The sequence below is a fragment of the Aplysia californica genome, unplaced genomic scaffold (assembly GCF_000002075.1).
Source record: "Aplysia californica isolate F4 #8 unplaced genomic scaffold, AplCal3.0 scaffold00042, whole genome shotgun sequence".
Taxonomy (NCBI): Eukaryota; Metazoa; Mollusca; class Gastropoda; order Aplysiida; family Aplysiidae; genus Aplysia; species Aplysia californica.
In genome coordinates, this window is record NW_004797312.1 from 2,058,079 (window position 1) to 2,081,285 (window position 23,207).

At 39.3% G+C, this 23,207-nt stretch overlaps 2 protein-coding genes across 3 annotated transcripts in view; one reads left to right on the plus strand and one right to left on the minus strand.

Moving 5' to 3' along the window:
- LOC101856716 (trans-1,2-dihydrobenzene-1,2-diol dehydrogenase) overlaps nucleotides 1-6,530 on the minus strand; it is a gene marked incomplete in the record, with an annotated part of 13,512 nt that extends 6,982 nt beyond the window's left edge. Inside the window, 3 exon segments of the mRNA XM_013079183.2 lie at nucleotides 2,278-2,392; nucleotides 3,632-3,712; nucleotides 6,302-6,530. Coding sequence (XP_012934637.1) covers nucleotides 2,278-2,367 — 90 coding nt within the window.
- A 1,905-nt stretch (nucleotides 6,531-8,435) lies between these two features.
- LOC101856869 (cytosolic non-specific dipeptidase) overlaps nucleotides 8,436-23,207 on the plus strand; it is a 17,272-nt gene continuing 2,500 nt past the window's right edge. Inside the window, exons 1-13 of one of the 2 annotated variants that reach the window (XM_005092212.3) lie at nucleotides 8,436-8,826; nucleotides 9,574-9,697; nucleotides 10,326-10,496; nucleotides 11,062-11,142; nucleotides 12,040-12,114; nucleotides 12,584-12,664; nucleotides 13,424-13,497; nucleotides 14,465-14,539; nucleotides 16,951-17,095; nucleotides 18,600-18,699; nucleotides 19,380-19,551; nucleotides 20,448-20,533; nucleotides 21,179-21,345. In XM_005092212.3, coding sequence (XP_005092269.1) covers nucleotides 8,810-8,826; nucleotides 9,574-9,697; nucleotides 10,326-10,496; nucleotides 11,062-11,142; nucleotides 12,040-12,114; nucleotides 12,584-12,664; nucleotides 13,424-13,497; nucleotides 14,465-14,539; nucleotides 16,951-17,095; nucleotides 18,600-18,699; nucleotides 19,380-19,551; nucleotides 20,448-20,533; nucleotides 21,179-21,345 — 1,368 coding nt within the window. In that variant the 5' untranslated portion in view covers nucleotides 8,436-8,809. Of the gene's footprint in view, nucleotides 8,856-9,573; nucleotides 9,698-10,325; nucleotides 10,497-11,061; nucleotides 11,143-12,039; nucleotides 12,115-12,583; nucleotides 12,665-13,423; nucleotides 13,498-14,464; nucleotides 14,540-16,950; nucleotides 17,096-18,599; nucleotides 18,700-19,379; nucleotides 19,552-20,447; nucleotides 20,534-21,178; nucleotides 21,346-23,207 lie in introns of both variants that reach the window. The other variant, XM_035968156.1, reaches the window with a different exon arrangement.

The window sequence follows — 23,207 nt, forward strand, 5'->3', positions numbered from 1 at the left end:
AATAATATCATATCAATAAAAAAAATAATAATGATAATAATAGATTGCATTTATATTGCGCTCTATCCATACAAGTAAAAGCTCTGAGCTTAGGATCAATTGATGCATTTCATCAACTCTCTACAATGTAATTGATTTTCCTTTTATATTCTCCAAGTTTTGACATACCATAAAGTTGTTTTAGTTTAGTAAGAGTTTTACGGCACTTGCAACACAATAAGATTAGAGGTGTTACAAGAGAGTAACAGACACAAAAAAGAAGGAGAAGAGATAAGGACGATAGATGTATGATAGGAAAGAAGGAGCAAACCACACCAGAGCACCCCCCAACCGCCCGCATACCATAATTTTGACAGCAGACGGTGATCATAAAGCTACCCACTGTATCAAGTGTCCATTCCCTACCCCCCCCCCCCCTGCTGAGGTTAGGGGCACTTGTTGAAACGAATCCCCAACGGTCAACTTGAAAGGGACCACACAAGATAAGCTGCTTATCAGCAAATGACCTTCCTGATACTCTGTAGTAAAGTCCCAGTTTCAGTTAAGGTGAATCTCTTGGCCTATTTATAGAAAAGCAAGCCTAGCTCTCCACCACAGACATGCACACTGCAGAAGGTGATCTGAAACACCTTTTCCTTGTTCACTAATATTTTTTCTTTTTTTTAGTTTGTTTGTTTTAGTAGAGGTTTTACGGCGCTCGCAACTGCATAAGGTCATATGTGCTTTTTTTAGTTTTAGTAAGAGTTTTACAGTACTTGCATCACAATAATGTCATTATATAAGTGCAGAAGATTTGAGGTGTTATAAGAGAATAACAAACACAAAAAAGAAGGAGGAGAGATAAGGACGATAGGAAAGAAGGATGAACAAACTACACTAGAGCACCCGCTAACCACCCACTATTTATTTGCATAGAGTAAAAAGATGTAATTATATAAATTCAAATAAGTATACATGATGCAGTCCAAATTGCCCAAGACGACCACTCCTTGTCCAGGTGAAAAAATGGTTGTCTCCGAAAGGTGAATGTGTGAGACAGTGTCATTGTATGTCATATGTGAGGCAGCGTGGTGAAATCAAAGAAACAGGCATTTTTCTGGATGTTGGGCACTTTTTTCAGAATTTTCTTTTTTTTAGCTCAGAATCTTTTATTACCTTTAAAAACATATTTTTGGGTGGATTTGATTGAAAATAATTAACTAAAGCCACTAAAAATGTTAATTTATAACGTTTCTATCACTGCTTAATATCTAGAACACAGCTTTGTACAATCTTTCATGAGGCAGTGAAAAAACACAAATACATTCAACTTTACTTTACTTTACTTTTCCAATCCAGCGGCCATTTCAGTTCTAGCTAGAGGTGGGCAAAATCCGGATAAATATCTGGATAATCGGATAATCCTCAATAAGACATTATCCGAATTCAGACTCTTCAAGTCTCTTTCCTAACCCGTTTGCCGAAGTGGGTGAACCAATTTGTTTGAGTAATTCTAACCCGTTTGTCAAAGTAGTTTTAACCCGTTTGTCAAAGTAGTTCTAACCCATTTGTCAAAGTGGTTCTAACCCATTTGTCAAAGTAGTTCTAACCCATTTGTCAAAGTAGTTCTAACCCATTTGTCAAAGTAGTTCTAACCCATTTGCCGAAGTGGTTCATAACACAGAAGAGGTTAGGTGCACTATCATAATATTATCTGGATTTTGCCAAAGCGAGTCATTGCCCAGCCCTAGTTCTAGCCCTTCGCCCTAAACACATTCAGCCAATGTAAGGCACTTCGTCGTTACACACAGATGACCGAAGTTTGATTCGCGTACAGGGAACATTTTTATCGAGTATCTGCTCAGTTCATTTTCTTGCTGGGACATTAACAAATCCATCTCAGCCTGAGTTGGGCCTGTAAAGTAGGGTCGAAACCTACCCAGTCATTTATATCATGTACCCCCGGGGTTGTATTCTTCCCGTTTTAGAATACTTCTAGTACGAAGATCTCTTTGAAACTTTCAGTATTTCTCAAAAAATCATTTTGACAGACTGCTATGCAAAACGTACGGATCGGATTAACAAGTAAATTTCCTCTTTGGAAAGTAGTGGCACAGAGTTCCCCATTTCATATGGATACAATAGTAAAACACGACGTACGGATAGGGTTAAATAATCTTAATTTTGTTGATAAGGGCGTAAAAACATCTGCATTTAAAAAGAACCAAAAAATATATATTATAAATCACAGAATTGGCAAAACCGACAAGAGATGCTGTACAGCTCACACGTACGTACCTGATGCTCCGATGAGGGGAGAGCATTGAGACACATACAGAAGTCGTTGGCGATTTTCCCCGCCCCGCAGATAGCCCACCGAGTCGCCATTGTCTTTCAAGGATCAAAAGTTAAACTGTTGGGGGAAAAAAAAAAGTACATGTAAAATAAAACCATAAAATATAACACTCAAACACTGTAAACTCAATATGAGGTCAGAACAAATACTTAAATTTTGATATTTTAAGTCAGGTAAATAATAATAATAATGAAGATAATAATGAAGATAATTTCTACAGCGCCCACTCCCGTGTAAACACAGCTCTAGGCGCTTTACATAAATGCATGTAAGAAAAATATCCATGCACGCGACACACACACACACACTCACACACACACACTCATATACACACAAACACACACACATATACATATACACACACACAAACACACGCATACACACTCACGAACACATAACACGCACCCATGTATGCCAAACACACACAAAAATAAACTTAGTACTAAAAATGAATTGAAATTTAATAACAAAATGAAAGAACGAAGTGGATTACATATATATATAGGCTATGAAATACAAATACATGGTATACAAAAGAAGAAAAAAATTTTAAGAGCTCGAAGATAAATAAATAAACAAAAGAAGATCAATGAGAGACTAGATGGACATTGATCATTACATAATCTTTCTACTCATAAGTTCATGTCTTTATTATTATTCTAAATCAATGGAACATTCGAAATGAAGCAAAGATCACCACAGATATGAGCAAAGCCACAGGGTTTGCCACAGAGATCCTTCACAATGTAACATCCACAAATACATAGTAGTTAGACTTTTCATATTTAATATTATATATTACATATCCAAGTGAAATATTTGTGTCAAGGAGAACTTGATAACCCCACATGAAGACTGACTCCCCCGAAGTTCATGATACACAAAACTGGCAAGGACAAAACACCAATCTGTAACACTGTTGCCTCTTTTTTTATAGTAGAGGGTTTTACGGCGCTCGCAACTGCATATAATGTCATATGAGCGCCAAGGGGTGGGTGTCAACAGAGAAGTCTTTACAGGGAATCAGACTTACTCTGCGTACCTCTCTAGCTTCAACAGCACAAAGTCTGCTTTCTTTTGCCTCTGTTGGAATGTGAACAAACTGAGCATCCAACAATGTGAACCACTTTTAACAATAAATTATGAAAGTAGTGTGGGATAGAGACGCCAATTTTTACATGGATGCTAGTTCTGTTGTGGGGTTGTTGTTTTTTAAGTTCGTCAGGAAATACAAATAAAAAACAACAAAAGTATCACATATCCCCTCACTCCATTAGGGTAATATATATAACATACCCCAGCAAGTGGATTCCGGGGCTATCACTGCGATAGTATAGCAGCAGAACAACACAAAAAGGAAGTCGGCTTGAAGAGCAGCTATGGAGATATGTAGCCACACAGTTATGACATGATGAGTATTAGGGAGCAAGTCAGTCCCCTGCAGCTATCTGAACCTCACTATCAACAGTCGGTGATAAGAATCAATTGAGGCCCTCTTAACCCCTCCACCGCAAACTTGAAGTACCCGGAGTACCGTCATGGGGTAGCAAAAATTTTCCCCAACTTGACATACCAGGCAATGCAAAAAGTGTCATATCAAAAGGGTAAATTACCCTCACTACACAGTGAGAAGAAAAAGTAGGCCTAAGTGTGAGGTCAGAATGCCGATGTACTCTAGGGTATCGAATAAGCGTTCCCCCCCCCCCCCCCAGCTTATTAATCTTCAGGGGTTTTTTTTGCACATCCCACACTCCTTATTCCATACACCCCTCTTTTATTATTTTCCTGCTAGAACTAGCCCTATATAAAATTTCCCTCCTCACACATTGCACAGACTCACAAAGACCATTTTTCAGCCAGTAAAAAATTAATAGTAATAGCTTTTGCATTACACCTGTACACAGTGAAACTTCATTAAAAGCACATGGGTTGAATCAATAATTAATAAATAAGCTTTTAAGACAAGGTTCATATTGAACAGCTCTGCTGAACATCTTGCTCTATGGGGAAAGCCAAGGGCAGCAGGTGGCGCCCAATCACTCATCAGCTTTTGACTGGAAATCAATATTTAAGACATTTTTATAGTGTTCTGTTTTTAAAAAGCACTACTTGGAAATTGGAAATTTGGACCACAGTGTATCAGAAGGCAAACTAGAAAACATAATACAGGAAATAGGATAAAATTCAATATACTAATAACATTGGATCTTCCAGACGTTAGTTCATGGAAAGTGGAAGACTCATTTTTTTTTAGGTGTAAGTGTTTTAAAGCATTCGCAACTGCATATGGTCACATGAGCATACAGGACACATTAAAAATTTTCAGTTGGTAGGACACTTTGAATCTTGCCCAGGTGATGGCTGAAGCCTATGATCTTGGACCACCAATACGGATCTTTAACGGGCACAGCTTGCACAAGAGACCTCTGAGATTTTTCGCCCTAGTCCGAGAAGGCAGGAGCTTATAGATCTCAAACCTTTACCATAAGATCAGGGGTGTGGCTGAAAGACAGTGCAGTAAGAATTAGCCAAGGATTGAGTAGAAAGGCTGCAGAGAGTCAGCACTGGAAGGGGCCCGGTAAAGGGGGTGAGGAGCTGGGGGCAGAAAGTGGAGACAAAAGCAGACTACAGAACCTTGTTAGAGAACAGGAAAGGATATTATAACGGAAAATTCTAGAGAAAAGAATTTCCGCTGCTTTCCGAATTCGAACCTGCGACCTATTGATTGAGAGTAGAACACCTTAACCCTATCCGTACGCCCTAGGGTCATTTTGTACCCCCGGGGTTGTATTCTTCACATTTTAGAATACTTCTCGTAGGAATATCTCTCTGAAACTTTCAGTATTTCTCAAAAAATCATTTTGACAGACTGCTATTACGCAAAGCGTACGGATCAGATTAATGAGTAAATTTCCTCTTTGAAAGTGGTGGCACAGCGAGTTCCCCACGTCGTACGGATACAATAGTAAAACACGACGTACGGATAGGGTTAACCTCTAGATCATGAGAGCTCATAGACTCAATCAAACAGGGAGGAAAACAAAAGGCTTAACATTAATTTCATTTTTTTTTTAAGTTTTAAAAAGTATCAGGAGGAAAACCCCTCAAAGTAAAAGAGATGTCATATATGTACAGGAATCTGGCATGGTTTTTTTAATACAAATTCAATTGGAGCATCAAAGGTTTTTGAAGAGTCATCCAGAGCTAACCAAACTTTAAGGCAAACTTATACGTGTACACACTGCAATTATAATAATGTGCACCAACATCAGAGCATGACAAAGAGGAATAGTAGAGAAATTCTATTCTATGAAGACCTCAAAAAAGGCAACAGAAGCCACGTGCACTAATCTATATATATATATCTATTATTTAATAAGTCTTTCCGTAAGAATGTAAAGATTGTCATGGAGGACATAGTAAAGAAAATGTTAGCCTATTAATAGATCTATTTCTAGATTAGTTCAGTAGTAAGATAAACCTAATGCACATGAAGATTGTGAAAATCAACAAGATGCAACACAAGAAGAGAGGTTTTTATAAAGAGACTTGAGAATTTCAAGAATGAAAAGAGAATCATTTTATGATGAGGTGGAGCTGAGGATGGTCATAATAATAGTCATCTAGGACACTTGAATTCATAGACTTAATAGCCTTGAACATCTTTCTCTAACAGAAAAAAAATGAAGGTAAAGGGCGAACAGAGGCAGACTGCTAATAATTTAACTTTGAGAACTTGAAAAAATGCCGAGAGACCAGAAAAGACCGGAAAATGTTGTGAGAGCCACCGAGCTGGGACATGTGCAGCGAACCATAACCGCCCGATCGTCGAGTTTCAGACCTGACACTTGAAGCTCGTGTAAAAAAAACAGAGAATTCTAGCTTATTTGCCTAGGGTACCGAACGAAAACCGGTCTGTTCATCAATAAGTCAAATCAAGAATACAAGATCAGTATAATTACGCACAACTTCACAATAGTTCCTCTTGAACACAACACTGAGAGAAGCGAACAGGCGATCAGTGGAACTTCTTGCTTGTCTCTGATATATCTAACCAAGGTTTGGCCAAGATTTAGATCTAGTCTAGCCTAGCCTACGCCCCTAAGAAAGTTCAGTTATTTCTGTCTAGCCTAAATTAGGTTAAGAATGTCCTATCAACTTTCGGCCAGCTGATACATGTCAAGGGAAGCTACTAGGCCAGTTCCACATTGAGGATATCTTTGATGTTGGATTGCTTCCCTTATTTCAAAACCTGGTCTTTGACTTCCCTTTGTCTCTGCCATGTAGTGCTTTATAGTATTAGCCTAGAGATAAAAATACAAACAAGCCTTTTTCTTTGGATGCACTGGCAACAATTTGTTTTATATTTTAAAAAACTCCGTCAGTTTGGAACTCTCTTCCCCAACCCTTGAGACATACAACATCTGAGTCTAAATTTAAAAAATCTTTAAAGACACATTTAATGACATCCTTTTTAAGTCAGTAGATTCATGTTCAGTACAATGTTATGTAAATGTCTATGTATCTATTTATGTATTTTGTGAATTGCAGTGTATATATTATTTTATTCTCATTTCGTGACGATGTGTAATCGTGTGCGTGTGATAAGCAAGTAGATGTGTGTGTGTGTGTGTGTGTGTGTGTGTGTGTGTGTGTGTGTGTTTGTGTGTGTTTGTGTGTGTTTGGCATACATGTGTGCGTGTTATGTATTCGTGAGTGTGTATGCGTGTGTTTGTGTGTGTGTATATGTATATGTGTGTGTGTTTGTGTGTATATGAGTGTGTGTGTGTGTGTGTGTGTGTGTGAGTGTGTGTGTGTGTGTCGCGTGCATGAATATTTTTCTTACATGCATTTATGTAAAGCGCCTAGAGCTGTGTTTACACGGGAGTGGGCGCTATAGAAATGATCTTCATTATTATTATTATTATATGTTTTAAATGTTTGTGTGTATTTCTTGTAAGTTTCACACTCAGTTTCATTTTTTAATTCAGCATCAAGCTCATCTCGATCCAAACACCGCAAGCAGCAAAGTTTACAAAAACAAAATTCCTGCAAAGTGTGGCTATCTTGCCTCAGTTACATTACTTTCGTTTCTCTTAACCGAAGAAAATAAGTGCTACAGCTCGCAAGACAATGTGTCAATATTGTTGTAGTGTATACCAATATAATGCAAAATATAGCCCTCCCCTTTTGATAAAGTGATCTTGGGAGTAATCGAAGTTTTCTAGATCTCTAAGGACAACGCGAGTCTTTGTAAACCCCCTCCCGTAAAGCAGTAAAGGCACCAGATGTAAATACTTTCAGATAAGAAATCACCAGTCTTTGGCTAAATCTATCAACAAAATAAATAGAGGTTTTCATATCGCGACACACCTTGTGTTCGATGGTCTAGCCTAGTCGTGGAAAAAGGCCGCAAACATAGAATAGGAACCGATCAGTACCAGTGCCGGTTAGTGATGGGCAGGTATCGATTCTAGGTATCGATACTTAGATAATTATAGCTATCGGTATCGGTACCGATACCTGCTCTAAACATCGATACCTATGTGTTATTTATCCCAGGGCTGCCAAAGCAAGTGACTTGGGCCTTGAGAATTTTTTGTTTATCAAAACTGATAAGTTTCGTAGGGGGCAAGCGTTTTAAAGGAATCTAGTGATTTTTTAACAAAAAGAGAGAAGTTTTTCATGAATTCTATTTAGTGATTTTGCCAAATCCTCACTGGCAACCCTGATTTATCCTCATTGGTTTAATTTAAAGTTGTTAAAAATCTGGTAAATTGAATTGCCTTTTTAGAACTTTTGTGTTTTTATTTTCCTATACTAACATTTTCTGCAAAGTTGACTTTTCTCCCATACTTCACTTAGTTTTTGTTTTTATTCTCATATTCGGGTATATATTTCTATCTCTCTCCTTTACAAATAACGATTACCTAAAGACTTGGAAAAGTATAGTTGTATTTTTGTCTGTACTTATTACCCCCGGCGTATGTTACTAATAGCATTAGGTATCGATGTATCGGTATCGATACCTTGAAAAAGTACTAGGTATCGACATCGATACCTAAATTGTGGTATCGGCCCATCACTAGTGCCGGTAGTCGGTAGTTTATGATTCACGATTATCCAGGTATCGACACGGCGTCAACAAACAAGACCTGAACACTGAACCAATGTGCCGGCCGGTTGACTGTTGATCCGAATTTCTTGAAGTGTGAAGTGTGCAGAGACGTCTTATTTTAGCAACAGGTTTTGAATTTTGATTGAATGGTCACAGCCTAAAGGAAGAGGGCACACCTCTCATCGATTCTGCAACCAACCAGTCTTCTGTAACCTGTAACCTGTTGTTCATTTCTCGCAGGTGCTGCTCTTTGAGACTTTCCGCAGAAAGTTTTGACACCTCACTCACGGGATCAGTTCCTCGTTGACGAGACGGATACACCTCTAGATTCTAGATCTTGTTTCCAAACAACAACAATGGACCGGCTTTTCGAGTAAGATTGCAACACTAACACTAACATTGGTAAACTTATTGTGTGGTCTAGATCTAGAAGACATATCCATGTCAATCGAATGTCAACTCCTGTTCTTTAAGTTCGATGTGATTAACACAGACACCAACATAGCAAGTGCAAACCAAGAGCTACAACTTCTCAATTTTCTTTGAAATTGTCAGTGGAATTTATAACGCAGATAATGACAATATTGTTATTGCTAGTTTTCCATAATGCTGTTTCAGGTCTAGACTCTAGATCTATCTCCGTAAGAGGAAGAAGAAAGAACTTTATGATATGAAGCCTTCATGCCTCATGGTCATGGTAGACTTGGTTTTCCTGCTTGTCCAGTAGTGTCGAGTCTTGTAGCTGGGGGCCAGGGTTGGAGAACTTACTAGTTACTTGTATCTTTTTGTATTGTTATATTTATATATTATATATATACCAAGATAATATAATATAATATAGATCTAGATCTAAATCTAGATCTAGATATTTCTATATTTGTTGTATTTTTATTTGAAACAGATTTCTGTTACTAGATTCTACCCTTTTTTACTCTACTGATTTCGAGGCATGATTGTGATATATGTGTACACTGCCATAAATATACTTCATACTTGACACTCTTTTGAAATGAGGATCGATAGCCTACCCCAGACAAAACTCCATATATTATTATATTTTACTTTTTGTTTTTCACTTAACATTGAGCGGGAACGAAACGTTTTGTTTCCTCCAAAACAGGCACATTGATGAGAAGCAGGATCTGTACATTCAGCGCCTGTCTGAAGCGGTCAGCATCCAGAGTGTCTCGGCCTGGCCAGAGAAGAGACCGGAGATCAAGCGCATGATTGAGTGGGCGGGGAAGGTGAGACAACGTGTGTCTGTCTACAGCATCTTTTATTGTGTTTGGTGATGGAGTTTTATTTAGATTTCTGTATTAAATTTCTTTGTCTGTAATTGCGCTTTGCCTTAGCGTCATTTAAATTGATGCTACTGACATGGTTCTCTTGTCTCTCTGGAAGAATCAGTTATGAAATTAAATGAAGAGGGTGTAAATACCTTACATTTTAAGACTGCGACTAAATCAAGGATTTATCAGTGTACATGTTAGGCCAGCTGTTCAGATGTAGCTTACACTAGCTCAAAATTTTGAACATTTTTTATTGCAATTTCTATGGTATCTGTGGCATATGATGAAGAAATATTTTATTGAAATTCAAATTCTAAATTTGTTTTTAAAAAAGCAAAAAAGATAAGCCTGCTTATAAATAATGTAGAAGTACTGTTTTGAAAAGACAGGAAATAGTTTCCTGAAAAATTGTGCCTTCTGGGCTATGATCAGTTGAACAACATGCACAACATAATATATAATATGTCAAATGATTATATTTCATACCTTTCTACTATAACAATATTGTTACTTTTGTACCTTTTTTGAGAAACTTAATGGCCATCCCATTGATTGTAAGTTGTTTTTTTTCAAATGTGTCAAGATGATAGAGAAACTGGGTGGATCAGTTGAGTACGCTGACCTTGGTGAGCAGACTTTGCATGACGGCACTCAAATACCTCTACCTCCAGTGCTGTTGGGAAAGTTAGGATCAGACCCGAAGAAGAAAACACTGCTTGTTTACGGTCATTTGGACGTCCAGCCAGCAGAGAAGGTATTGTATGCTTGTTTCTCATTTTTACTTTTAACCTTCAAATGAAACTTTTTTTTCTGTATTATAGTACTCCTTCTTTTTGTCCTCCTTGTGATGCAAATTTACTGTCACCCATGTTTGATTATACTTTTTTAATTTATTGAAACAAGAAGCAGAAAGTTTTCTTTTGTTCTTTTCTTTACTTTTGAGCTCGACGTATTTTCAGTTTAATGAATTCTACGTTAAAGTGAACATTTTTATCTGACAGGAGTTATTTGATTGAGTTTTATGATGGTATTATGAAGAGTCTGTTACCAGTTGCTAACATAGTAATTGATAAATACCTATAAAAAGTTTCTGACCCTTCTTCGGTACCCTTTATAATCTCCTTACTACCTTTAGCTATGAAATGTATTTAGTGTTGTTGACATGTTGTTGTTTTCAAATCCCTTTAGCTGCGAGCATTTCGCTCTTGGCAGCGCAATGTCTCCCTCAAGTAACCACATGTCCTTGTCATCTTGTCAACGCCAGTGTGTTGTTGACATAAAATGTAAAAAATCAAAGACGCACATTTCTTTACTTCTAGTCGGATGGATGGGACACAGAACCGTTTAAACTGACGGAGGTTGATGGAAAATTGTATGGCCGGGGCTCAACAGATGATAAGGTAGGTTTTTTCTTTGTCCTTTGATTTTATAGAACTTTATTCTCAGAGAAAAGAAAGTTTGTTCCGGTAGCTAGTTTTCCTTTTTTCAAGATGTCAAGTAAGGATGGTCAGCTGGACCCTGAACCTGCTCACTTGACTTCATGAGCTTTGCTCTTCATGAACATTCTTTTTTTCTCAATAATTCTTTTTAATAAGAAATTTCTTCTTTGAAATAAGACCCTGATATTTCCTTCCAGATATGTAGTGATATCCTGTGCCCGAGACATTTCAGTGTGGTGTAGGTAAACATGCTCTCTGTTTTAGAAGGCTGCTGCTGATGAAGGTGAAAGAATCTGTAAAGAGTGTTCAGATGGGGTCAAAATGGTTGCTGTCCTTAGGTACTTGACATCTGTGATTTATCCTTGACCCTTATTCAGGGACTCTTACTCAGTGTAACGGTGGTGCGTCTAAGGTTGACTTGATTAGCTGTCAGTGAACAATGTGATAGTCTTTGTTAGTTTAGTAAGAGTTTTACGGCGCTAGCAACTGCTTAAAGTCATATGAGCGCGCTGTGATAGTCTGTGCGATGGTATGAAAAGGCTTATGTTTCTCTTCACGCTGAATTGAGACATCTTTTTTTTTTCTTTGTACTTTTTATGGTATTTTAAAATTATTTTCATGTTACGTGATCGAAATACAGTTGAGTCTGCTCTAACGGCCATCTGTATAAGACAGTCACCTGTACAAATAGCTGCTTCCCATCTCCCCCCTTGCGTTTTATTTTTTACATTCATTTTAATGACGCAATGTAAGACAGCCACTTTTCTTCTCGATAGTGGGTGACCGTGTTAGACAATTTCTAATTTTGACCGTCTCTCATTAACATTCCTCCTTTCACTGTATGTTTTTCCTCTGCAGGGCCCTGTCCTTGGCTGGCTGAACTGTATAGAGGCCCTGCAAGAGCTGGGAATGTTTGTTCCTGTCAACCTCAAGGTATTTTGTGGCTGGTTCTGGCGTGATACTTTTTAACCCTTGCACTGGAACAATACATGAAATTTAGAATAGAGGCTGTTGCTGCATTTTGCTGTCAAAATCCTATTATTTGGTTTGTCTTTTGTAACATGGATTTCTTTCCTAAAATGTCCATACCAACGAGAATAATAATATTGGAACAAATTTTTAACTTAGAAATTTCTTTTGCTTTTGAAGTCTTTACGGACTTGACATAGAATTGGTCATTTTGAAGGCAGAGTCCTTGGCTATAAGGCAAGGCACTAGGTGTGAGGTAAATATCTGGGAAGAACATTTCCATTTTGGTTTGGAACCTGAAGATTTAGCAAGTCTGTCAAAACCTTGACCTAGAGAATGATATCCATATTTTTTTATACATCTATGACAATTAATCGTGTTATGTCATTTGCGTCTTTATGTAAAAAAAAAAATTTTATATTTTATTTTTCAGTTTGTATTTGAGGGCATGGAAGAGTCTGGCTCAGTCGGTTTGGACGACCTAATTGAGAAACGTAAAGCGGATTTCTTGCAGGTGAATGAACATGTGGTCCTCTGTATCAGCTGAAGGTTGATGTGAAGATCAATGTCTGTGACCCACTCGTAGACCAGTGTTCTTTATGAAACAGGCGTGTTGAGCTGTTGTTTATGCAAATTGTCCTTTATGTTTAATAGTTCCTTTTTGTATAAAGATTTTTTTTAAAATATCTTCAGTTCTCGTTTGACCCATTGGGCAAAGTTTGGCAAATGTTTATAAAGGGAGATGGGGAAGTACTTTTTCCATACATGTCGACTATTTTCTACCTAATTTTTTTTTTCTCTTTTTTCTTGATTCTACTTCACATATGGAGCTCTTTTTATGTTAGAATTTTAGAGTAATGTAAGCTTAGGTTCCAGTATCCTGTGTAAGCTTCTCGTAGAACTGTGCTATGAGTTTGTTTAAAGGAACAAAAACTTTCTTTATCCTGCAAGAACAGTAACGTTTGGATTTCTGACGTGAGAAATAATACTTTCCTCAATTCCTCTCACTCATTTTCTTGTTATGAATAAATACACCTAGTTTTAGTAAAAATTTTATCTTTAGATTTGTGTGTGTGTTAGTTGGGTTTTTTTGTGTGTTATAGGGTGTTTAAGAAGGAGATTGTCTTCAATTATTAACATAATGCCACTGCAAATTCTTGAATGGTTTTTAGCTATTAAATGTTGATTATTCTTAATTCACGTACCATACTGAAGGATGATGATGATAAATTATCAGTGAAGAGAAATCTGACTTAAATGTTTTTGTTTTCAGAATGTGGACTACGTTTGTATCTCGGACAACTACTGGCTGGGGAAGACAAAGCCGTGCATCACGTACGGACTCCGGTGAGTGCTGGACTTGTGTCGTGCTCGCTTAGCAGATGGTTTTAGTGAACTACAGGATAGAGTTTAGTTCTAATTATTGTCACCTCTTTCATAGTTTAAACATTAAATTTGAATGATTTACAAATGCTTTGTGCTTCTTAAATAAAGTACAAATTTGAAAGGAGTTGAATAAATGGTGAGATTTTTTGTGTTGTTTCAAATTTGTGGCATTTTCCATTGTAGTTTCGTTACCGTTAGCATTGTTTGTAACTTCACTTTGTTGACAGGGTTTTCAGTTTTCAGGGTTTCTTTTAACATACCTTTTTTTGTAAAATACAGGTATTCCAAATACAGCGAAGGTGCTAAAGCTTGTATTTCTTTTAAGTCAACCTATGTCCTGCCCTGTTTTGTGCATGTAATGTCGACATATTGGTCCTAAAAACTGTCTAGTGAGCTCTCGGGTGCTTGTTAGCTCATGGTCTCAGTGAGTGAGGTTCTGAACTGTGGACAGAGTGTTGGTCACCCCCCGGGGGCGGTGCCGCTGACTGAAGTGTCGTTACGCCATTCCCAAAGGGGGGGACATTAACCTGTTCTTATTCGCAGTAGAATTGTAAATGGGCTGATTCATCAATGTCATGCTCAGAACTGTGCCTGAACTGCAACAGGGAACTGCTGCTTTTTCTTTCCTAATCCTTACTATCGTCATTTTTCCTCAACTCCTTTTGTATGTTTGTCACACTCTTGTGAACTGCTATTTCCGGGGTGCCTTGATAGTTGAGGCAGACTTTGCGCTGTTGAGGCTAGAGAAGTGAGCAGAGTAAGTCTGATTCCCTGTAAGGACTTCTCTGTTGACATCCACCCCTTGGCGCTCATATGAACATATGCAGTTGCAAGTGCCGTAAAACCTCTTCTAAAACTTTTTTTTAAAAAGTGTTTGTCACGTTCTATTTTCGTCATCTGTTCACGATTTGCTTCCTTCCAATTCCAGGGGTATCTGCTACTTCTCCCTGGAGGTGGAATGTGCGTCCAAAGATCTCCACTCCGGCCTCTTCGGTGGAACAGTGTGAGTGTTTTTATCGACAGTGGAGTCCTCTTAAACCGAACACTGTTAATCCAAAAACAGAAATACAGCGGTAAACGAAAAGGAAAGTAAATAGAATCCGCTTGGGGGTTTGGGGGTTTTTTTTGGGGGGGGGGGTCGCAATTTGAGCAATCTCTCTGAACTGAAAACTCGACTAAACCGAAGAAAATCTGTTAATCCTGCAGATTTTGTTTTAAGCGGACTCCTCTGTCAGTATATTCTGTGTGCACAACGTCGTACGGTCCTACTGCATCTGAATCTTAGTTAACAATCTCATAGCTGCCAGCCCGTATATTAAAAACGTATTTAGTATGTTTTTGAGTGTCTGAATACGTAAGTACATTTTTGTTTAGGAAAATATGTGTTCTGTTTTTTATTATTTCTACTCACAGAATTTCTGATGCTGAAGGAAAATTATGAACTTGTCAAAACAGGACTTTCAGATAATAATGAGAGCAAAGCCTGCCGTAAGTCAATTGTGTCACAACGCAGTGGAATCAGGCGCTCGTCAATTTTTGGGCATGTGGAGTAATTGGCATCATCTGAAAGCTGATTTATTTGCATTGCTTCCAATTAAATAAATATCCATTTATCTTGAATAGAACTCAAAATATTTGGGATCGAAGAAAGTGAGGTCGTCTGGTTGCAGTGGTGAAATTAGCTAGAAAATGGCCGCCAAATTTTCGAAACTTCAATAGCTAAAGAGTCCTTAAAAACTGAAAAATGACATACTTTGTGCCTTTAATCAAGGTTTTTCAGCTAAATTCAAATAAAAATGTGCTTTTATATGGACATAATAGAGATTACGTCCAAAAAAAAAAAAAAATTCGAAAAAAATGTCCAAACTGGCGGAAAAATGCCTGTTTCTCCGATTTCGTTATTTTGACGAGCGCCTGATTTCACCACGCTGCCTCACAATTGGAGAGATCTTTACTCAACATTTGTGACGTTATTGTTTGCAGGTCTGCCTGGAATAATTTGGATTTATTGAAGGCAGAAAAGTGTGTGTGGAGAGTTGGAGGAGGAGAGTTGATTGTCCATGCCCACCTCTGCGTATGTAGAGTCCCAGTTTTTTGTGGTTTAGAAAAGTTGGCGGTTATACAATTTCTGCTGTTGCATTTTCTATTCTAAATGTACTTAATCATATAAAAAGTTATAATTTGACTTGATATCCACATCTTTGCCTTAACGGAATCTTTAAAAACCCAATGTCAGTGTGGTTTTATATTCTCAGTTTTTAATTTATTTATTTTTAACATTTTGTACGTGATCAGATTTTTATTTGTTTCTAATGTATAAGATCTTGAATTGGTAACAGATATTTTCTCAGAAGACACTCATAAATAAGTTTCACATCTCTCTCATTTTTGTTAAACTGTAATGTCCCATAATTAATTGGAAAAGAACACCAGCCAAATGCCTCTGTGGTAGTAATGCTATTTATTTATTTCCTCATTGTGACGGAACGTCTCCTCAGAACTGTACTTTAGTAAAGAGAGCCTCTTCTCTCTCTCTTGCCCTTTTTAACTTTCAGTGGAGCATAGGCCATCAACAGCATTACTCCAGCGAAGCGTGTCCTGAGCATCCTTTTCTAGTTGTTTCCATGATGTCCCCGCTTTTTCAATTTCAGCTTGTACCGCTCGCCTCCATGTCATCTTTGGTCTTCCCTTCTTACGTTTTCCTTGTGGGTTCCACGTTAAAGCCTGTCTGATGATGCCTGTCGGGGGTCTCCTCAGGGTGTGTCCAATCCATTTCCATTTCTTCACCTGAATATCTTCCTTTACTGGCCTTTGGCTTGTTCTCTCCCACAGTTGAGCATTCGTAACTCGATCGTACCACTTGATCCCCACTATCCTTCGTAGGCATCCATTTACGAAGCTCTGCAGTTTCCTTGCTGCTGATGCTGTGAGCCTCCATGTCTCTGAACCATACAGTAGAACAGTCTTCACGTTTGTTTTGAAGATCCTCAGCTTGGTGTTAAAGAGAGGCACTTTGGACAAAATAGTACTGAGGAGGCGAGACGTTAGTTCTGCATTGGCTGCCATCACTAACCGGACTTTTGAGAACAGTTTGTATATCAAATAAGAGGTGTGACCCTTCTTACAGTTTACAATATTTGGTGCGCAAGTTATAAAGGCAGGGTCTGACTGAGAGAACTCATCATACCTTGGTTTTAGTTTTAGTTAGACTTAAACGGGACTCACAACACAAATATGTAATGTAAGTGCCAAAGATTAGAAATGTTACTAGAGAGCAACGTACAAAGAAAAGAAGGAGAGAAAATGACGATAGATTTTTACAGGAAAGAAGGAGCAAACCATGTCAGAGCACCCGCCTACCACCACCATGTCGTCATGTCTGACCTGTGTTCTTCCTCTGTGCTCGTCCGCCAGGTACGAGGCGATGAACGACCTGATCTACCTCATGTCCCAACTGGCAGACGTGGAGGGCCAGATTCTGGTGCCGGGCGTCTACGACTCGGTCAGGGAGCTCACGGAGGAGGAGGAGAAGACGTATGGCCCCATCGACTTTGACAAAGTGAGAACTGCTGTTGTCTCTCTCTCTCTCTCTCTCTCTCTACCCCCCGGGGCAGTGCCACTGACTGTAGTGTCTTTAGGCCATTCCCAATGGGGGGACATTTCTGGTTCAAGTGCAGTGGAAAATGGGCTGATTCATGTCACGCTCATAACTGTGCCTGATCTACAACAGGGAACTGCTGCTTTTTCTTTCCTAATCCTTACTATTTTTATTTTCCTCTACTTCTTTTGTATGTTTGTCACTCCCTTGTGACCTGCTATTTTGGGGTGCCTTGATAGTCAAAGCAGACCATGTGCTTTGGAAGCTAGAGAGGTGAGCAGAGTAAGTCTGATTTCCTGTAAAGACTTCTCTGTTGACACCCACCCCTTGGCTCTCATATGACCTTATGCAGTTGCGAGCGCCGTAAAACCCTCTACTATAAAAAAATCTCTCTCTCTCTCTCTCTCTCTCTCTCTCTCTCTCTCTCTCTCTCTCTCTCCCTCTCTTTCTCTCTCTCTCTCTCTTCTAGGGCTGTGGCATCATAAACGGTCAGCGATGCCGACAGCACGCAGGAACTCAACACTTGCCCGGGGGTCCTTAAAAAGTGCTGAAAGTGGGTCACTGAAATGAGAACTGCTATGGTTAAAATCAGATGTGCAGATTTTCCAGATAAACCCGGAAATCGAGATTTCTGAAGTTGTCAGGATTTTGCTCGCCTGCTTTATGCAAAATATATTTTACAATATGATCCCTAAATTTTGTGTTCTTGCATACATACACATTTCCATGGGGTCCAGACAGTTCAAGACTTTTTTTCTTAGTGGCACCTCTGTAAAAGGACAGCGCCCTGTATTTTGAGCTAGGGTTGTCGTGTCTTGCTCAAGGACACACCGCAGTGACCACCCACCTAAACCACATGTCACCGACACTTGCTTGACATTACTTTGAGTCAGAACTCACTGCTCACTTAGCCACTGGACCCCCCCCCCCCCAAGATATTCATCTCCTTCCGTTTCACTCTTATCTCTTATTTTACTCGTATGATCATTATTAGGTCTATACGGTTGCATAGACAACGTATCTGAATTCGACTTGACGTTTCGACCAATTTGCATTTTCTGTCAATTTTTTTTTCAGCTGCCAAAGAAAATAGCTGACTTTACACTGTCCCTTGCATTACCTTTTTTTTATTCTTCTTTTGTACCCCTATGATTAGGATCACTGTTATACAAATGTTGTATCTGAGTCCGTAGTGTAGACTTTTAGAGTGGGTGGTTGGCGGGTGCTCTGGTGTGGTTTGCTCCTTCTTTCCTATCGAACATCTATCGTCCTTTTCTTTCTCCCTTTCTTCTTTTTTATGTTTTTTTACTCTCTTGTAACACCTCTAATGTTCGGCACTTACATGACCTTATTGTGTTGCATGTGCCATAAAACTCTTACTAAAACTAAACTAAAGCGTTGACGACTGTTAGCGAGGATAAACCATCCCTTTACTGACGGACACCTCTCTAATTCCTTCCTACAGGAAGAATATCGTCAGGATATCGGAGCCAAGAAACTACAGAAAAAGACAAAAGCTGAGGTTTTGATGGCACGGTGGAGGTATCCATCCCTGTCTTTACACGGTGAGTTCGTCTTTTTGAGATCTTTATCGTCAATTGCAGAACCCTCTTTTTGTTATGGGTTTCTATATTTAGGCATGTAGCCGCTCTTTGAATGAACGGTGCTGTTTGTTGAGATTGTTTGATACATTTATGTGTTTCCAAGTTGTCTGTTTCTCTTGAAGTTGTTGTGGATGGTTGGCGGGTGCTCTGATGTGGTTTGCTCCTTCTTTCCTGTCAAACATCTATCGTCCTTATCTCTCTTACTTCTTTTTTTAAAAAATTTTATGTTACTCTCCAGTGACTCCTTGACCTTCAGCACTTATACGACCTACTTGGGTTGCAAGTGCTGTAAAACTTTTTAGAGAGTTGTATTTAAAGGAGATATGTTTGTCTGTGTGTGTTTGTCTGGGTGGTGCTGTAGAACAAGGATCTCCTGAAGACAGTCTATGGGTGGTTGGCGGGTGCTCTGGTGTGGTTTGCTCCTTCTTTCCTACCAAACATCTATCTTCTTTATGTCCCCCTCCTTCTTTTTTATGTTTGTAACTCTCTTGTAACACCTCTAATCTTCGGCACTTATATGACCTTATTGTGTTGCAAGTACCGTAAAACTCTTATAAAACTAAATTAAAACCTAGCTAAAACTAAAATACTAAATCTAAAATAAACATGTGGAAGACTCACTCTGACCTTGACACCCGCAGGCATCGAGGGGGCCTTCAGTGCGCCAGGGGCCAAGACGGTGATCCCCCGCAAAGTGATCGGAAAGTTTTCCATCCGCCTCGTGCCCGACCAGAGCCCAGAGGAGATAGAGAGGCTGGTGGAGGACTACGTGAAGGGGCTGCACAAGAAGAGAGGATCGCCAAACTCTTTGAAGTGAGGGCATAGTTTGTCGGCCGGCTGTTCAGATGCACTGAGCCTTAAAAAATTTTTATTTTTTTATTTGTATTAGTATCTAAATCTATTTTATCAGTTGCATGTGGTTGCTTTTAAGCACAAGGGGTACCTCCTGGGACGGTGCCACTGACTGAAGTGTCTTTAGGCCATTCCCAAAGGGGGGACATTTCTCGTTCATGCACAGTAGAATTGTAAATGGGCTGATCCAACAATGTCATGCTCATAACTGTGCCTGAACAACAACAGGGAACTGCTGCTTTTTCTTTCCTAATCCTTACTATCGTCATTTTCCTCTACTTCTTTTGCTTGTTTGTCACACTGTTGTGACCTGCTATTTCCGTGGTGCCTTGATAGTTGAACTGACTTTGCGCTTTTGAAGCTAGAGAGGTGAGCAGAGTAAGCCTGATTCCCTGTAAGGACTTCTCTGTTGACATCCACCCCTTGGCGCTCATATGACCATATGCAGTTGCGAGCACCGTAAAATTTTACTATAACAACAAAAAAATCTAAATCTGTGGTATCAGTTGCATGTGTTTGCTTTTAAGCACACGAGGGCTATCCCGAAAGAGGCTTTTTCGAGAAAATCGAATGCACGCTGATCATTTTGCTTATTGTAGTATGGGTTTTTAACGGGTGTTCTGGTGTGATGCGCTCCATTTTCCTTGTCAAACGTCTATCTATTTTTCTGTGCATGTGAGTCTCTAGTAACACTTTTAATACTCCTTTACACCCATATGACCTTATGCAGTTGCGAGCGCGGTAAAACCTCTGCTAAAACTGAAAAACACCTTTAGTCTTCGGTACCGTATGACGTATTTGTGTTGCTAGTGCCATTATAAATGTTTTACTATTAAAACTAAACTTGACCTCCGTAGGGTGTATATGGGCCATGGTGGACGACCTTGGATGAGCGACATCAAGGACCCCAACTACGTCGCTGCCAGCAAAGCCATAAGAACAGGTGAATATATACTTGTTCTTAATGAAATGTCTGAGTGTCTTATGCTGTGTAAGTTGTATACCACATTCACTCACAAACTTACACAAATGAGCAAACACACACATATAAATGAGCACACACACACACAAACACACACACACCACATGGATATGAACTACGTCGCTGCCAGCAGAGCCATCAGAACAGGTGAATATATATACTTGTTCCGTAATGAAATGTCTGAGTGTCCTAATGTATGCTGTGTTGGTTGTGTACCATATAACACACACAAACTTACCCAAATGAGCAAACACACACATGAATGAGTACACACAAACACAGACACACACACACACACACACACACACACACACACACACACACACCACATGGATATATGAACTACGTCACTGCCAGAAAAGCCATCAGAGCAGGTGAATTACATACCGTAAAACACTTACCCCCCCCCCCCCCAAAAAAGAAAGAAAAAAGGGCTATCATCTTCATGTGACCCACCGATATTTTATCCCAAGTGGGGCATAAAGTAACAACTGTCACTATGCGGGTGATCCCCACCACCCACTAAAATCACTAAATCACCGACCAGCAGGCAATACAGCCCAGGTTGAGAAGCACTAGTTTAGAGCAGACTCTTTTCCCTTTCAGTGGCCGGTGTGGACCCCGACATGACGAGAGAGGGCGGAAGTATACCAGTGACCTTGACCTTCCAAGAGGCCACGGGGAAGAACGTAATTCTGCTGCCCATGGGGGCCTGCGACGACGGTGCTCACTCACAGAACGAAAAACTGAACAAGCTCAACTACATCCAGGGGGTGAGTTGTCTCATTCTGATCTTGTCTCTCAATGTCTCCTGGGTCTGCACATTTTCTTTTTAACTCTTTATCCCCGAGGGCATCCTCTTGTCCCAAGCTCTCCGGCTGGTGGCAGAGAGATGTCTCTTTCTTCCCGCGACACCCAAAAGGGTATAAACGGCAGATAAAAGTAAAAATAAATCTCCGAGGGGGGTAAACCCACTCTGATGGGGGGCCCTCTTTTGGTACGAAATCTAAAAATGATGTATACGTCACTAAATTGATCATTAAATCAAAACAAGTAAACCTATTTTGATAGTTCTTTATCTAGTGAATGAACTCCCAGTAAAGGACGACTTTTTTTTTTTACATCAAAGTCGTTGAAAAGGAATGTGTCCGAGCCACTGCCAGCGGCTCATCAGCACAGCGGTTCCGACTGTGAGCTGCTGGGAGTGGTGTGCTGGAGATAAGGAGTTATGTCTTGATATTTGTGTGAAAAGCAGTTTTTTTTTCTAGCCTGTGGCATATAGGCAGATCAGGTAGGTACAAATGTGACTAACTGTATGCTTCCGTAGAAGCCGAGAATGTTTCTGAGTTTTCTCAGAGGGTCTGCTGGGGTAATAATAGTTGTAAAGCGCATAGAGCATGCTCTTGAGCATGGATATACGCTATATAAATGCAATTATTATTATTATTAGCTTGCTGATTATGTTTGTTTGAGTTTTTTTGAAAAAGGTACATCAAAACAATAATTGTTTTTTAGCCCAGGGAAAAGGATTTACAGACAAAAACAACAGAGAGACAGAAATAAAAAGAACGTACCAGAAGTTCCCATCGACCTCTCCTGCTAACATGACGAAAGATTGACAGTCAAGCCCAAACCCACTGGAAAAAGGGGGGGGGGGGGTTCTCATCCTTCCTGACAGATTTGCATTGAGCCCTGTGTCCTGGCGGGGCACCAGTTGCTCTGTTTTTGATGATGGGATCTGGGGTGGTGCATGGGACAGTAATTTACTTTTACTTTACTTTTCCAATCCAGCGGCGTGGGTGGTTGGCGGGTGCTCTGGTGTGGTTTGCTTCTTCTTCCCTATTAAACATCTATCATCTTTACCTCCCCTCCTTCTTTTTTGTGTTTGTTACTCTTTTGTAACACCTCTAATCTTCTGGTGCTCATATGATCTTATTGTGTTGCAAGTGCCGTAAAACACTTACTAAAACTAAAATCCAACTGCCATTTGGGTTCCAGTCCTTCGGCCTGATGCTACAGTAACAAATCAACAATGTTTGGCCAAATTTCCACATTCCATTCTTCAGACAATTTTAGAAATCTGCTTCTAGTGCATATTGGTGCATTTTGTTTTCAAATCTTATATATGAGATTGTGTCTTGAGAAAAACTTCTTTCTGCGTGTCTTAACATGCCTCCTGATATCTCCCCCCACCCCCACTCCCGATGCATATAGCTATATTAGTTACTAGTCAGGTAGAAGCATTGAGAAATAGAGGCATATAGCTATATTAGTTACTAGTCAGGTAGAAGCATTGAGAAATAGAGGCAAGAGGATTTCGTTGATGGACATTTTTGCAGCTCTTGCTTCTCTGTCTGGGAAGTGAATCAAAAGAGAACCCTGTTATTCTGTGGGTGATAAATTGATCTGTAAATTTACTTGTTATCTTTTCAGACCAAAAACTGTTATTCTATGGGTGATAACTGAACTGTAAATGTACTTGTTATCTTTTCAGATCAAATACTGTTGTTCTATGGGTGATAAATGAACTCTAAATGTACTTGTTATCTTTTCAGACCAAAAACTGTTATTCTATGGGTGATAACTGAACTGTAAATTTACTTTTTATCTTATCAGATCAAATACTGTTGTTCTA